This window comes from Bacillus rossius, chromosome 3, assembly GCF_032445375.1.
Source record: "Bacillus rossius redtenbacheri isolate Brsri chromosome 3, Brsri_v3, whole genome shotgun sequence".
In the NCBI taxonomy this organism is placed as follows: domain Eukaryota; kingdom Metazoa; phylum Arthropoda; class Insecta; order Phasmatodea; family Bacillidae; genus Bacillus; species Bacillus rossius.
The window spans coordinates 14,164,616-14,176,953 of record NC_086332.1 but is presented as its reverse complement, the minus strand read 5'-3'; the positions used below and the strand labels follow the sequence as shown (position 1 = coordinate 14,176,953).

The window sequence follows — 12,338 nt, the reverse complement described above, 5'->3', positions numbered from 1 at the left end:
TTAAATGTGAATAACTTAATCTATGAAGCACTTTAGTTTTAGGTAAAATCAGTTTAATAAATTATTTTTAAGGAAGACTTAAGATTTTTTTGTAGTTTTCACAACTTTGAACATTTCAACTTTTCTTTAAAATATCTATAGTATCGCCGTTAATATTACTGGAAAGTTAGGTTAATAACTTATTTGACTTCATTACTTTTATATATTTTATAACCTAATTGGTTTTAAATGTAAATCTGATCGAAAAAAATCTATAGCGATTGACTGGGAAAGGGTAAATAATTTATTCACAAACATAATTTCGTAGGGAAGATAAAAAATTTATTTGGAAACTTGTAACGAGTAGATCACGGACATATTTTAACTCATCTTGCACACTTCCTTTGGGACAGATAAAGTATCAATATCAGATTCCATGTTGAGTTGAACACCGTTGACCAAGACACGGCTGATATTCGTTGATAAATTAAAGGACGTATTTGACATAAAAAAAGCCATTAAGATACATTATACTGATTTATTGCAACGGTGTAGGACCTATGGACCAGTCGGGACGAACCCTGACTGTTCACCATAATTTCCATGGGACAGAAATATTATCGTGATCTAGCCTGAGTGTGTTTATTATGCTTAAAACCTTTGAATGCAGAAGTCTCTGTTTTCACTGAAGACAACAAACAGTGTTTTCGTATTTTCATTAATACAATATTTTTATTATTACGGTTTTTTTACACTGACAGGAGTTCAAACAAATCATCGTTATCGGTTTAATTATTAATTATTGATAATACATTCCATGTTAGGCATTTTTTATTGAAAAAAAGGGGGGTATTTAAGAATAATCAAGATGGTAGCCAAAATTGCACATGACATAGCGGATGCTATGTATGATGTCTGACGATTTAGTAAAGTTAAATTAATGCTCTTTATCGAGTAACGAATGAAGCGAGATTGTCACCGAACCTAGATTACTCAAGCAGACGAAAATAGAGTCTTATATGGTTGCTGTGCGTCACAATAGTCATGCATATTAATTCATTTTGTTTGTAATGGCGAAGGCCAGTCCGCTTTGTATTATGGTTTTTGAAGGTCTACGCTGTCAATTTTTATAAGTGTATATAGTTAAGGAACGGAACCGAGGACTTTTGAAAGCTATTATGTGAGTGCGTTTAAAAAATAAGTGTTATTATTAAATTATTTATAATTTTGAAAAATAATTCATGAATATTTATTAAATAAATATTTTTTCACTCTGTTCTAACCGAGAATTCAAAAGTCCATTATTTAATTAATTTTATTAAATATTTTAAAATATAAAATCATATTTTTAAATATTTTCTCATATTTGGTTTATTTATTATTAATTTTTGAGAATCACTAGATGATGGCTGGGTCAAGGTCATGGTCATAACTTCGCATAAAGAAATTTTTTTGGATAAAGGTTAGTCATTTTGCGAAAATTAGCGACTGCGTAAAAAATGCTAGCCGTTGATTAAATTAAAAAATTTAAAATTTTTGGTAGGAAATTTTCTTTCAAAAATTAAAAAAAAAATTTCCCCTTAACATTTTATTTTGAGGATTTTTGAGACGAATTTAAGTAAAAAAGATAGTTTTTGAAGTCAATGGTAACGGAAATCAGTTGGTGCGTGGTCAATGACCCCGTCCACATTCCGCAGCTTGAAGCCTGTGCAGACTCGCTCGCAAGCCGAAATCAACATTTATTTACGGCGATTGCAGCCAAAAAGTTGTAAAAGACGTAGAAAGGTTGAAAGGCTAATTTCTATATCCTTCTGGGCAGAAATATTTTGCATGAATATCAAATGCAGCAACAAAAATTTAAGTGCATACATTAATGATAGTGCTAAATCCTCCTTGACACAGTCATGCAATAAACAACAAATCATAAAAATACGTATTTCATGCAGTGAATTCTCGTGAGCTAACTGCTAAACAATTTTACTGACAACTTACTCGATGTTAATAAACATACGACTGTATCTACAAAAACAAACAATGCTCGTGCACGAATGAAGCGGGAAAATAAGGTTCTTGGCGATATCCCACAATGAACTATTATTGCAGTGTATCCAAGGAAACACGACAATTTCGTGAGAAATTATGGTCAAAATTCCGAGTGGCAGATACGAAGCCAAGAAATGCCTCCTTTGCTCGAATTGAAGTCAGGTAAGACTCGCCATTTTACCCGAATCCTCTTTCCCACGGAAGTGACGCGCTAGCGTCTAATATAATCTGTGTTGTGTAACTTGTCCCTCAAAATTGACATTTCTCAAAAGTACTCATTTACCTTCCGTTACTTGCAAAGCTTCACGTGATATTTGTTTACGAGCTATCACAACCACATAAAAAGGGTTTACAAACATTATTATCTACAGAACAACAGCGACGCAAGGTTACATGGACAATTAGTAATGCTTTTGATAACTGTCAAATTTGAGACTTCTTACGTGACCCAGACTATACAAAAGTTATATGTCAAATATTTTTGTTTAGCTTTATTTTTCTTGATAACCTTTCACTGGAACGGCCGCAAAAATAACTCATTACATGACAAATATTGCCTGGCGTTTTAAAAACAACGAACGCAAAAATAAGTTAGAAAATGTTTTCCCATACTATAAATACATTCAAAGCTCGAGCTGTCTCATTTATAATTGTGCATACTATATATTTTCTAAAAAGTTCAAAATTGCAGTGTACTTTACATCTCACTCGCTCTGTGTAATCAACACTTGCTGAGCTATTGTAAACACATTCATGCGCACGTGAGGAGTTTGCCAGATTCATCGCTAGCTATCCCACCCAGTGTAATCGGGGACGCACCACAACGCCGAAATACCACAACGCCGAACGTACAATAACGCCGAAACAACGCTGACAGCTAGAAAACTGCTGTGTACCACATGGCCGAATTACCACAACTCCGAAATACATTAACGCCGAAAAATGTCATTGCAGGACTGCCACAAAGGTTAGGTTAGGTAAGGCTAGGTTAGGTTAGGTTAGGTTAGGTTAGGTACACAAATTCATTTAGTTGTTTTTCATTTTGCTCCTGAGGCCCCATCTCCCCGCAGCAGCATTTTTCGGCGTTACTGTATTTAGGCGTTGTGGTAATGTGGGAATGTGGGAATTATGGTGGTTTTGTTGTTGATGGTGGTGGAAGTAGTTTTACATATGTAAGTGATTGCAATTTTTTTATATTCCATTCAATTCAATACAGTTACTAATTTGACGTATAACCATACTGCAGATGCTTAAAATAATAGTTACAGCCAGGATTCTTCATCTAAATGCATCGGAGCAGTAACAATTACCTTAGGTTGGAGATCTGCGGAGATCTGTGCTACAACAAAAAAAAAATTGTAAGTAGCAGACTCTACTACCTACTACGGTAAAGAATGACCGGTTTGTTATTCATGGCTACACATAAAATATAAAATAAATGAATCGTAACGGTGTAGGGTATAGGGAGGAAAGCTAAGTGTTAACCAACTTAACAGTTACGTAATTGGGAGGGGGATATGTCCCCCCTCATGTCTCATGAAAAAATTCTAAAAATGTATTATTTTCACCTACAAAATGAAAGACTTTGAAAGAAAATAGTAGTCAAAGGTGTTCTAAAACCTCCCCTCACTCTTCCCCTTACAACCGGTATGAAATTCTTCGTACGTTCTTACAACTTACACATAACCAAACATGAAATATTTACCTGTATAGTCTTCGTTAATGGTGATTCTCAATTGTCTGTTAAATGATCACGTCTAAAATCGTTTTATTCATAAGTTTCTGCGGTCCCTGAAAGCAAACGAATCCGGTTTGCTTGTCTCTGCCTACCACGTTTCTGTTATTCCACATTTTTAAACATCTGTTTAAGAATTGCGTGTGATAATGTGGCAGCTGTAACCAAATAAACAAAATTTAACACAAATAACGATTTTAATTTTGATACTTGGTTTACATTTACCCGGGTGATAGGTAGTAGGTGATTGGTGGACGCATCGCTGTCGTATCCCCGAGCGGAATGGATACCTCTTCGGCTGAGTGGGTAGGTAGGAGAGTGAAAGGCAATTACCTAACTACTGCTCACAAAAATATTCTTGCTGTTTATTTCACTGAATACGAATGAGCATACAACTGGCTACATTCGATTACAAGTTACTCTACAACATGATTACAATTATTGTCTTAGTCAGTCTTAACTCGTAGTACATATTACTGGTACAGGGTGGTCCCCTGCGTATCTCGTGGACTCTACATACTAACTGACGTCCCTGAACCAAAAAGCCCCCTTGCAGCTTATTCCGTACAAGTAAACTTCCGAATCAACTTATTTGCACTGAAATCACTCTGTTGTCCGCCTGTACTAACAGACTGTTTACTTACCATGGAGCCATAGCTGCTCTGAGTCATAGGCCACTTGTTTCCCGTGTTACTAGCATTTAAAAATAATATTAATTATTATACATGTTTGGCAGCTTACAACATCGCAACTTGCCTACCCAAATCAAGGCGTGAGATGGCGAAGGGTTTCTGAAAGTCAAAACGAGCGGGACCCGCCTAGGCGAGGGTTTATTTGGACTGGTGAGGCGGGATAACAGGTGCGATGCTCGCTGGTGCTTGGAGCGATGTAACACGCCATGCCAAGAGGGTGTAAGTAGACGACAGTGGAAGTGACGGAAGAGGTGCTGCCCCCAGCGGACGCCTGCATGTACTGCGGCCTGGAGGGGGGCGAGGACCCGCCGCGCAAGATGTGCCACTGCCCCAGCAAGGCGCACCGCGCCTGCCTCCAGCTGGAGCTGATGGGCAGCCAGACGGACAGCTGCGAGCTGTGCGGCTTCGAGTTCGCCGTGCAGCGCACCCCGCGCAGCGGTCTGGCGCGGGCCGCGCGCCACTGGCTCGGCAACCATGCCGGCGGCGGCCAGGTGAGCCCCGGCAGCACTGCTCTTCATCTCCCTCTTTCCACTGCTCCTCATCCACATGCTCTTACTGTTCCTCCTCTCCCTCCTCCTCCTACTGCTCCTCACCCACATGCTCTTCCTCCTCTCCACTCATCTTCCTCCTCTTCCTGCTTATCTTCGTTCTCTCCTACCTCTTCCCACTACTCCATAGCTTCCTTCTTCTCTTCCTTCTCTTCCTTCATCCCTTCCTCTTCCTTTTCTTTACCTCCTCATCCTCTTACCTCTATTTTCGCTCCTTGTCTTCTAATATTCCTCCTCTTTCTCTTCTTTCTCTTCCTCCTTGTTCTCTTACTATACCTCTTCCTCTTCCCCTTCCTCCTCTCCCTCTTCATCTTCATTTTATTACTCATGCTCCTCCTCCTCTTCATGTTTATCTTCCTCCTTCTTTCGCTCAAGCTCTAGAGAGCGCTGCGAGGTCTGCCAGCGCCGCTAGCCGCGGCGTCATGCGCCGGGTCAAGAGCTCTATAAGCGCGGGGGCGCTAAGGACGACACTGGCTCGCACATTACACGCCCTTTCGCCTCTACGTGCTAGGCACCGAATAATCGTGTAGGTTTCGTGTCGTGACGGGCCTCTTTGAGATGAATCTATCATATTGCGCTGAAATATTTTGCGCAAATCCTTATATTATTTACAGTTATATAATGTATTAACTTTTCCATAACGAAGAAGTTTGTGAACATACCGGTTCTAGCCGTTTGTCTGTCCAATAAATACACGTCAAAAACGAAATAATACAATGAAGCTTGTATAGGCATGTGTAATTGCTCTTAATGTACGTGATTGGACATCTTTCAGAAATGTTAAGCGGTTTGTAAATGGCGCATCAGCACCCATAGCTCTGCATGTTGTTGGGCGGTCTAGCCATGCGGTCTCCTTACCATCGAGGTAGGTAACGCATCGCGCTCATGTGGCGAGAGAAGCGCCCAGTCTGTTCTCAAGTGGTTCGAACCCACTCTAGTATTGGAGGTCCCGTGAAGACCCTAACAAACAGTGAGCCCTTCGCTAGGGTTGACGTTCGGGTAGGCCTGAACGAACTATAAGATCACAGCTAAAAACTAGTTTGAAATAAATAAAACGTGTTTTTTATGTGTAACAGCTTAGCTCTCGGTTTACGGCATTCGGTGGGAGTAATTCTGTGAATGCGACGGGAGTCAAGGAACGGAAATGTGTAACAACCACGGTGCTACCATCTTTAGCGGATGGCGCGAACCAAAGTTAACTTTATAGTGTTAAATTGTTAGTGAATTTCAACAAGATGGGCAGTATTTTAATATAATTCCTTGTCGAAAATCAGGTCCAAAACCGGTATTTAGTATTTTTTTCCAAGTTTTTCGCTTTTATCGGAGCCGTTTCATAACATAGTATTAAATTTTTTTCTGCTTATCAAAGGAATCGATAGTTGACGTAGCTGGTCCCGCAGTTCCATTCGCGCTCAGAAATGTAGTTGAACACAAATTTACGTATGTTTATTTCCCTCGGCATTATTCTAAGGAATTCTACGTTAAATTTCGCATGCGAGTTTTGTATTATAAGTGTATATGCAACATGGGAACACACGAATTTGCTCTCTTTACCGAGATTGGATTTCACACATCTCTGGCAAGTACTGAAAGATTCGCTCCCTTTTATGTTCTTTGAACTCAAATTGTTGTTTGGCAGAACAAGGAGATTCAGAGCGCAGGAACGATTTTATCGTAGTGTGTTGGTTAGGATGGACGTTCGGGCTAACAAGAAGTTTGGCTATGGTGGGAATTCTAGAAGAGAAGAATCTAGCTTGAAAGTTTCTAATTTTACATAAGTAGTGTTTGGAATTGATACTTTTTCTTTCATAATGTACAAATTTGTAATAATACTGCAAATATACACTATTTTATGGTATATTAAGAATAAAAATATATTAAAACTGAAAAAAATTAAAACTTATCATAACTATGGATGGTGTGTAAGTAATAATTTGGATGTTAACAAGCCGGGTAAGTGTAAGACTCAGAAGGACGCTGGTGCGCAGCTGATGCTGTTCGTGCTGTGGGCGCTGGTGGTGACGCCCGCCGCCGTGCTGTCGGGCTACTTCGTGCGCCAGTCCGTGGTCTACTACCACCAGGCGCTCGCCATCCGCCGCATCAACCAGTTCTGGTGGCACGCCGTGCGGGAGCCCTCGCTCGCCAACCGCCTGATGATCGCGTCGCTGCTCGTGCTGCTCTGCTACGGCGCCTGCCTCGCGGCGCTGCTCGCCTACAACACGTGGCGCTTCCTGGCGTGGCGCCGCCGCACCAGCCACGTCAGCGTCGTGGACCCGCCGGCGCCCGCGCCGCCCGTCGACCCCTGCGCGTGCGTCTGCCCGTAGCCCGCCGCGCAGCTCCCCGGCGCTCCCCGGCGCTCCCCACCACTCCTCGTCGCTCCCCACTGCTCCTCGCCCCTCCACAACCCCTCCTTCCCGCTCCTCGGCGCTCCTCACTGCTCCTCGCCCCTCCTCAACCACCTCCTCACCGCTCCCCCCACTCCTCACCGCTCCCCACCCCTCCTCATCGCTCCCCACCCCTCCTCCCCGCGGCGCTCCACACCGCTCCACACCGTTCCCCACCGCTCCTCATCGCTCCCCAACTCTCCTCATCGCTCCCCACCACTACTCATCGCTCCCCACCGCTCCCCACTGCTCCTCGCCCCTCCTCAACCCCTCCTCATCGCTCTTCGGCACTCCTCACCCGTCTTCGCCCTCCTTCCCGTGACATCTACAGCACCGGCAACCAGACAAGCAGACCTCACGCCGAGACTATCCCCTTTTCTAGCACTTCAGATGAGTGTTTCCATCGCAGCTGTGTATTCATTATTCATGAGTAAACAAAAAACAAGCACAGTTGTTCTTCTGCAACATAGATACGTTTTTTTTTTTTGCCAATTTGAGTCAACGATGCTATAAGATATTTCACCTGTGTAATAATTTTATGTTGTAAATCATTAAATTGAGTTGGACCGAAAAAAAATCTAAAGAAGTATCATCTTTATTTCGTTTTATAACAAAATTGTCTCCGTAGAAATGTAGCTCGTTCGTTAATGGATACAGGGTATGGTTCATAACTATACACATACAAATTTTGGCTGAAGAATAAACAACTGCATAGATTGCATTTGAAAACGCATTTATTAAATGTTGAACGGTCTGTTGGCTGTGAAATAGTAGTATTGTATAACTACTAGGATCTAATTGTATTGAATTAGTCTTTGAATATAGTGTGGCATTGCATTACCATTTATTTAATGAAATGCGGTGTGCACACATTTTAGTACTTGATTTACATCAGTGCGCTGTAATCGGTTTTTGGAATGACTGATAATATGTATATCTGGCTGGCCGTATCCGCGTTCAGCATGGGTGTCACGTCCCAAAAAGAAAACCCAGCACCATGTGAAGCCCACAGCACCCTGGTGAAGAATATATAAAAGTCCTACACCAGTATTGTCCAGTGTCGTCTGCCACAGTGGCAACTCTTAAATGATGACGTCGATCGCGAGTCGCAAAATGCTCCTCGCGATTTATGCAGGGGCTTAGGGGGGGAGGTGGGGGGTAAGGGGTTCTAATCCCCCATCCCCTTAGCCAATTTTTTTTTTCTTATTTGAAGCAGGTTGGCTGAAAGCCTGGGTGTCTTACTGCTATCACCGGCCACTGCACTGGAGGGGAAGAGTAAGCGAGCCCTACCGATTCTCCTTCCCTTCCCCTACCCCTATCAAGAGCAGAATCTATAAGGTTGTGACGCCGTGACGGGTCCCAAGTTTTTAAATTTCTTACACCTACTGTATTTAACCAGCGCGGTAATTGTAAGCAGGTGGTGACTGGGCTTCCAAAAGTGTACGGATCGCTCTGTGTGTAAAGAATTGAGACGACGTCATGTAACTTTTCAAGATGAAGCTAATTGTTTCCAGTAATAGGCCAGTTCTGCCGAAACCCAACCCTTTTTATTTTTATTTTTTTTTTACTGTCAAGCTTCGAGCATGATTTATGATTTTGATGTGGACTGATTGAAATATCTTTAATTAATTTATTACTTCATCACTCAAACAAATTTTTTATTACAAAATTAATAATATTTTTACCATTACAATATTTAAAGTTAAGTACCGAAAACTGCTAAAAATAGCACTATTTTACACCTTGAAATCCAAATCTTTCCAGGGGAGTACCCCCATCCTACCCCCGCTTTAATAGTGGGGGGAGGACCATGCTTCTTAACCCTTCCCCCCAATAAACAAATCCTGGCTACGCCACTGGATTCATGAGCCGCGACGATGTTGAGTTGAGGGCTTGTGGGAAATTCAAAGCTGAGTAGAATCAGTTCAGCGTTGGCGTCGGACGTAAGAATAATCCCCACGTCTCGGGGCCTGGGGGCCGCTGCAACCGGAGGAAGGCGAGCACGAGTGGTGCTGCCTCGAGTGGCCGCCGACGAGCCAGGAGGCGAGGGTGACGCCGCTTGATGAGAGGGGGCGGAGGAAGGAGGTCTTGAAGAGCACGGGGTGATTCATGCCCGACCACCTGGGAAGGAGAAGGAAGGGTTGAGAAGCGGAGAGCCGACCTCAGAGGCGCGCGCGCACAGGAGTGTCTCCGCTCCGCAATTAGCCCGGGGAAACCGACCCGCCGTCCCCCCCCCCCCCATGCTCCCCGGGCGTCGACCGAGACAGTCGCACCGCGGACCCTCCAGAGACCCTCCAGGTGCCCCCGGGCGCCCCCCCAGCTGTCTGACAGCGGGCGGGAGGTCGCGCCTCGACGCCCTACACGACGGCGCACAGCTGTCGCGCCCCTCGAGTGGCACGAAGGAGCGATACCGCCTCTCGAGACTGCACCAGAGCTGATCCACATCGCGAAAAAATGAATCAACACTTACCAGGAGGCTGCAATTTTCAAAAGAGCTCTCGTAGCACGAAAAAAAAAAAAAAAAAGAGTTTCGTAGGCACCAACGAAAAAAATATTAGCACTGTTTCCTCCAGTCACAGAGGCTCGATCAACTCGAGTGTGTGTTTGGGAATTGGAGGTATGGAAGGGGAGTCGTGTCTACACGAGGCATTTCGAGAACTGATAACGAACAAACACAAGCACCCGTGACCCAGGAAACGACGCTCGTACGAGCGGGCCGGTCCTTGCGATCCCTAGAGGGTCGTCGCCCAACCCTCTGTTCGATGAAACAAAGGAGGAACGACGGAACGGAACACGAGCAGGGTGGCGCGGGGGGTCGCGAAGCTGAGGGCGGGAGTACTCATACCACGAGGAGGGGGGAAAAAATTTGCCATTGTGAGTCTCCGGCATAATCAGCTTCAGTTCTCACATGTGACAAAGAAAATAAAACTTTACTAGAATACGCCCTGGAATCGAACGAAAGACTGCAAACTGTAGGGGTTTGAAACTCTACCGCATCGTCGAAATCGAGTAAAAAAGTTTGTTTGAGCGCATTATTCGAATCGACACATGCTTAAAGGGCCTCAGTCACAAAAAAAATGGCAAAGTGAGTTAAACATGAAAATCGCATGTTATAGGATAGCTTCAACTACCAATGCTAAAAGGGATTGAGTCACATGCGCGGGTTAGCTAATATTAGCTAGGGGAATTCTTTACGTACGCTAAAAGGGTTGCTTAGAGACAGATCTATTGTTTTTTTTCCTTCTCAAAACTGGGTAGCTTGGACTGTGGCCCGTTTAGCATGTGCCGATTATTTTATGGTTATACATGATTTCTTCTGCACCCTCATCTAGCTATTTGATAGGATTCAGTTCCTTTTGTCCATATTGTGACGTGACTCCGTCAGACGTCCCGCGTACACCTATACACATAACAATAAATAACCTATAACATTGGGGGTGGGGGGAGGTAGTTATGTAGCTCACTGGTAGGCATGGTACTAGAGACCACGTCTTCTCCCTATACAGGAAGTGTAGGGTATAATTTATGCACTGAAAAGAGACATGATTAGTTCATTCAAGCACAGGTTTTATTTACTAATCCAAATATGAGAAGCACAATAAACAAACTCTGAGAAATAAAACAAAAAAAAAGGTTAACAGAAGAATTCATAAATAATAATTTATCACGTAGATTCACGAATAAATAAATACCTTAAATACATATTAAAGTGACGTCCGCCGGCAAACAATTATCACTACAACATGGCGGTTCTCTCGTCATCGCAGCTCCGCGGAAGAATAGTATACTTCCCAGTTACCACTACCTACATGCTTATAACCAGACGTCGATTTTTCCCAAAATCAAATAATAAATAATATGGATGGAATAATACTACATTATTACTTAAAAGATTAAGACGAAGATCGTCCAAGAAATGGTCGTGGCGAACGAGCCATGGCCAACCACTTACCCTCTGACTTGAGGCGAAGCAAAGTTGTTTCAAACCGACGTGGACCCGGCTTCCAGAGAGGTCCCCAGGCAAAAAAACTCGGCCCCTCCCTGGAAGGAGGTTTTAACTACAAAACTGGGCCAAGCCGGAAAAAAAAACACGAACACCGGGAAAACTTATCCACAGGGCAACTCGCGGTCCCCTCCCTTCCCACAAGGAAAAAATGAAAAACATGTGAAGACAGCTATTCCTTCTGCGCAGGCGCGAACGAGTTTCCCCCTCTCCCTCTTGCGCTGCTCGATTGTTATTTTTCCGTCTACGTTTCCAAACTTGGACGCAAGATGGCATCACTAATCAGGACAGAGTCCTCGAAACGAGGACACAAAAGCCTCGCGTGGCAGAACACACAGAACGCCAAACAAGAGACTAGCGTAGCGCAGCGGGTTTTTCTGGAACGGCGTGTTGCAACCTCTCAGCAGGCCCTGGCCAGCGACCCACGAGAATTAGCAACCCACGCAGCCTCGCAAAAGCCCGCGGCGCTTGCAAACTTCTATCGCAGTAACCTATATTCCCATACCCGCGTGTCGAAATCAACCGGCCGAGCCTGGAAACGCGCACGTACACCAACACGTTAACAAAAGTAAACTAAATTTAAGAAAAAAAAGTAATGAAATTTCCAGACCGCGACAATATTTGCAACATTCCTTTTCTTATTGGTTCTGGTTGACGGAAGAAACTCGTCGTCCTGAACTTAACTTAGACGTTAAGGAAAAAATATACTAGAAAACATAACTTCCGTAATACGCCCTAAAATATATATTTTTTCGAACCATAAGAGTAAAGAGAAGTTACATTATATTGAGGAATATCTTGACACTCAAAATTTTCGCGATGAATCATCATTTTGAAGTATGAAGTTATGTATAAATCAGAGTATTATACATTTTATTTCTCTCTTTAATACTGCTTGATAGCCACATAACGACACCGTCGTAAGCTGTTTGTTCAGCGCCAGGATAAGAATTT

General features: G+C 43.2%; 1 protein-coding gene across 1 annotated transcript; it reads left to right on the top strand.

Annotated features, from left to right (window-relative positions):
- The first annotated feature begins 2,108 nt into the window (after positions 1-2,108).
- LOC134531402 (E3 ubiquitin-protein ligase MARCHF3-like) lies at positions 2,109-7,962 on the top strand. The gene is made up of 3 exons (XM_063367105.1): positions 2,109-2,184; positions 4,714-4,940; positions 6,986-7,962. The coding sequence occupies exons 1-3, from the start codon at positions 2,157-2,159 to the stop codon at positions 7,319-7,321; spliced, it is 591 nt and encodes a 196-aa protein (XP_063223175.1). The 5' UTR covers positions 2,109-2,156; the 3' UTR covers positions 7,322-7,962.
- The last annotated feature ends 4,376 nt before the right edge of the window (positions 7,963-12,338 follow it).

What these genes read in the sequence shown, in the direction of transcription:
- LOC134531402 (XM_063367105.1), top strand. Translation starts at nt 2,157, where the DNA reads ATGCCTCCTTTGCTCGAATTGAAGTCAG. An exon ending in TTTGCTCGAATTGAAGTCAG is followed by an intron (nt 2,185 to 4,713) that starts GTAAGACTCGCC and finishes TGCTGCCCCCAG; the next exon opens with CGGACGCCTGCATGTACTGC. An exon ending in ACCATGCCGGCGGCGGCCAG is followed by an intron (nt 4,941 to 6,985) that starts GTGAGCCCCGGC and finishes GCTGGTGCGCAG; the next exon opens with CTGATGCTGTTCGTGCTGTG.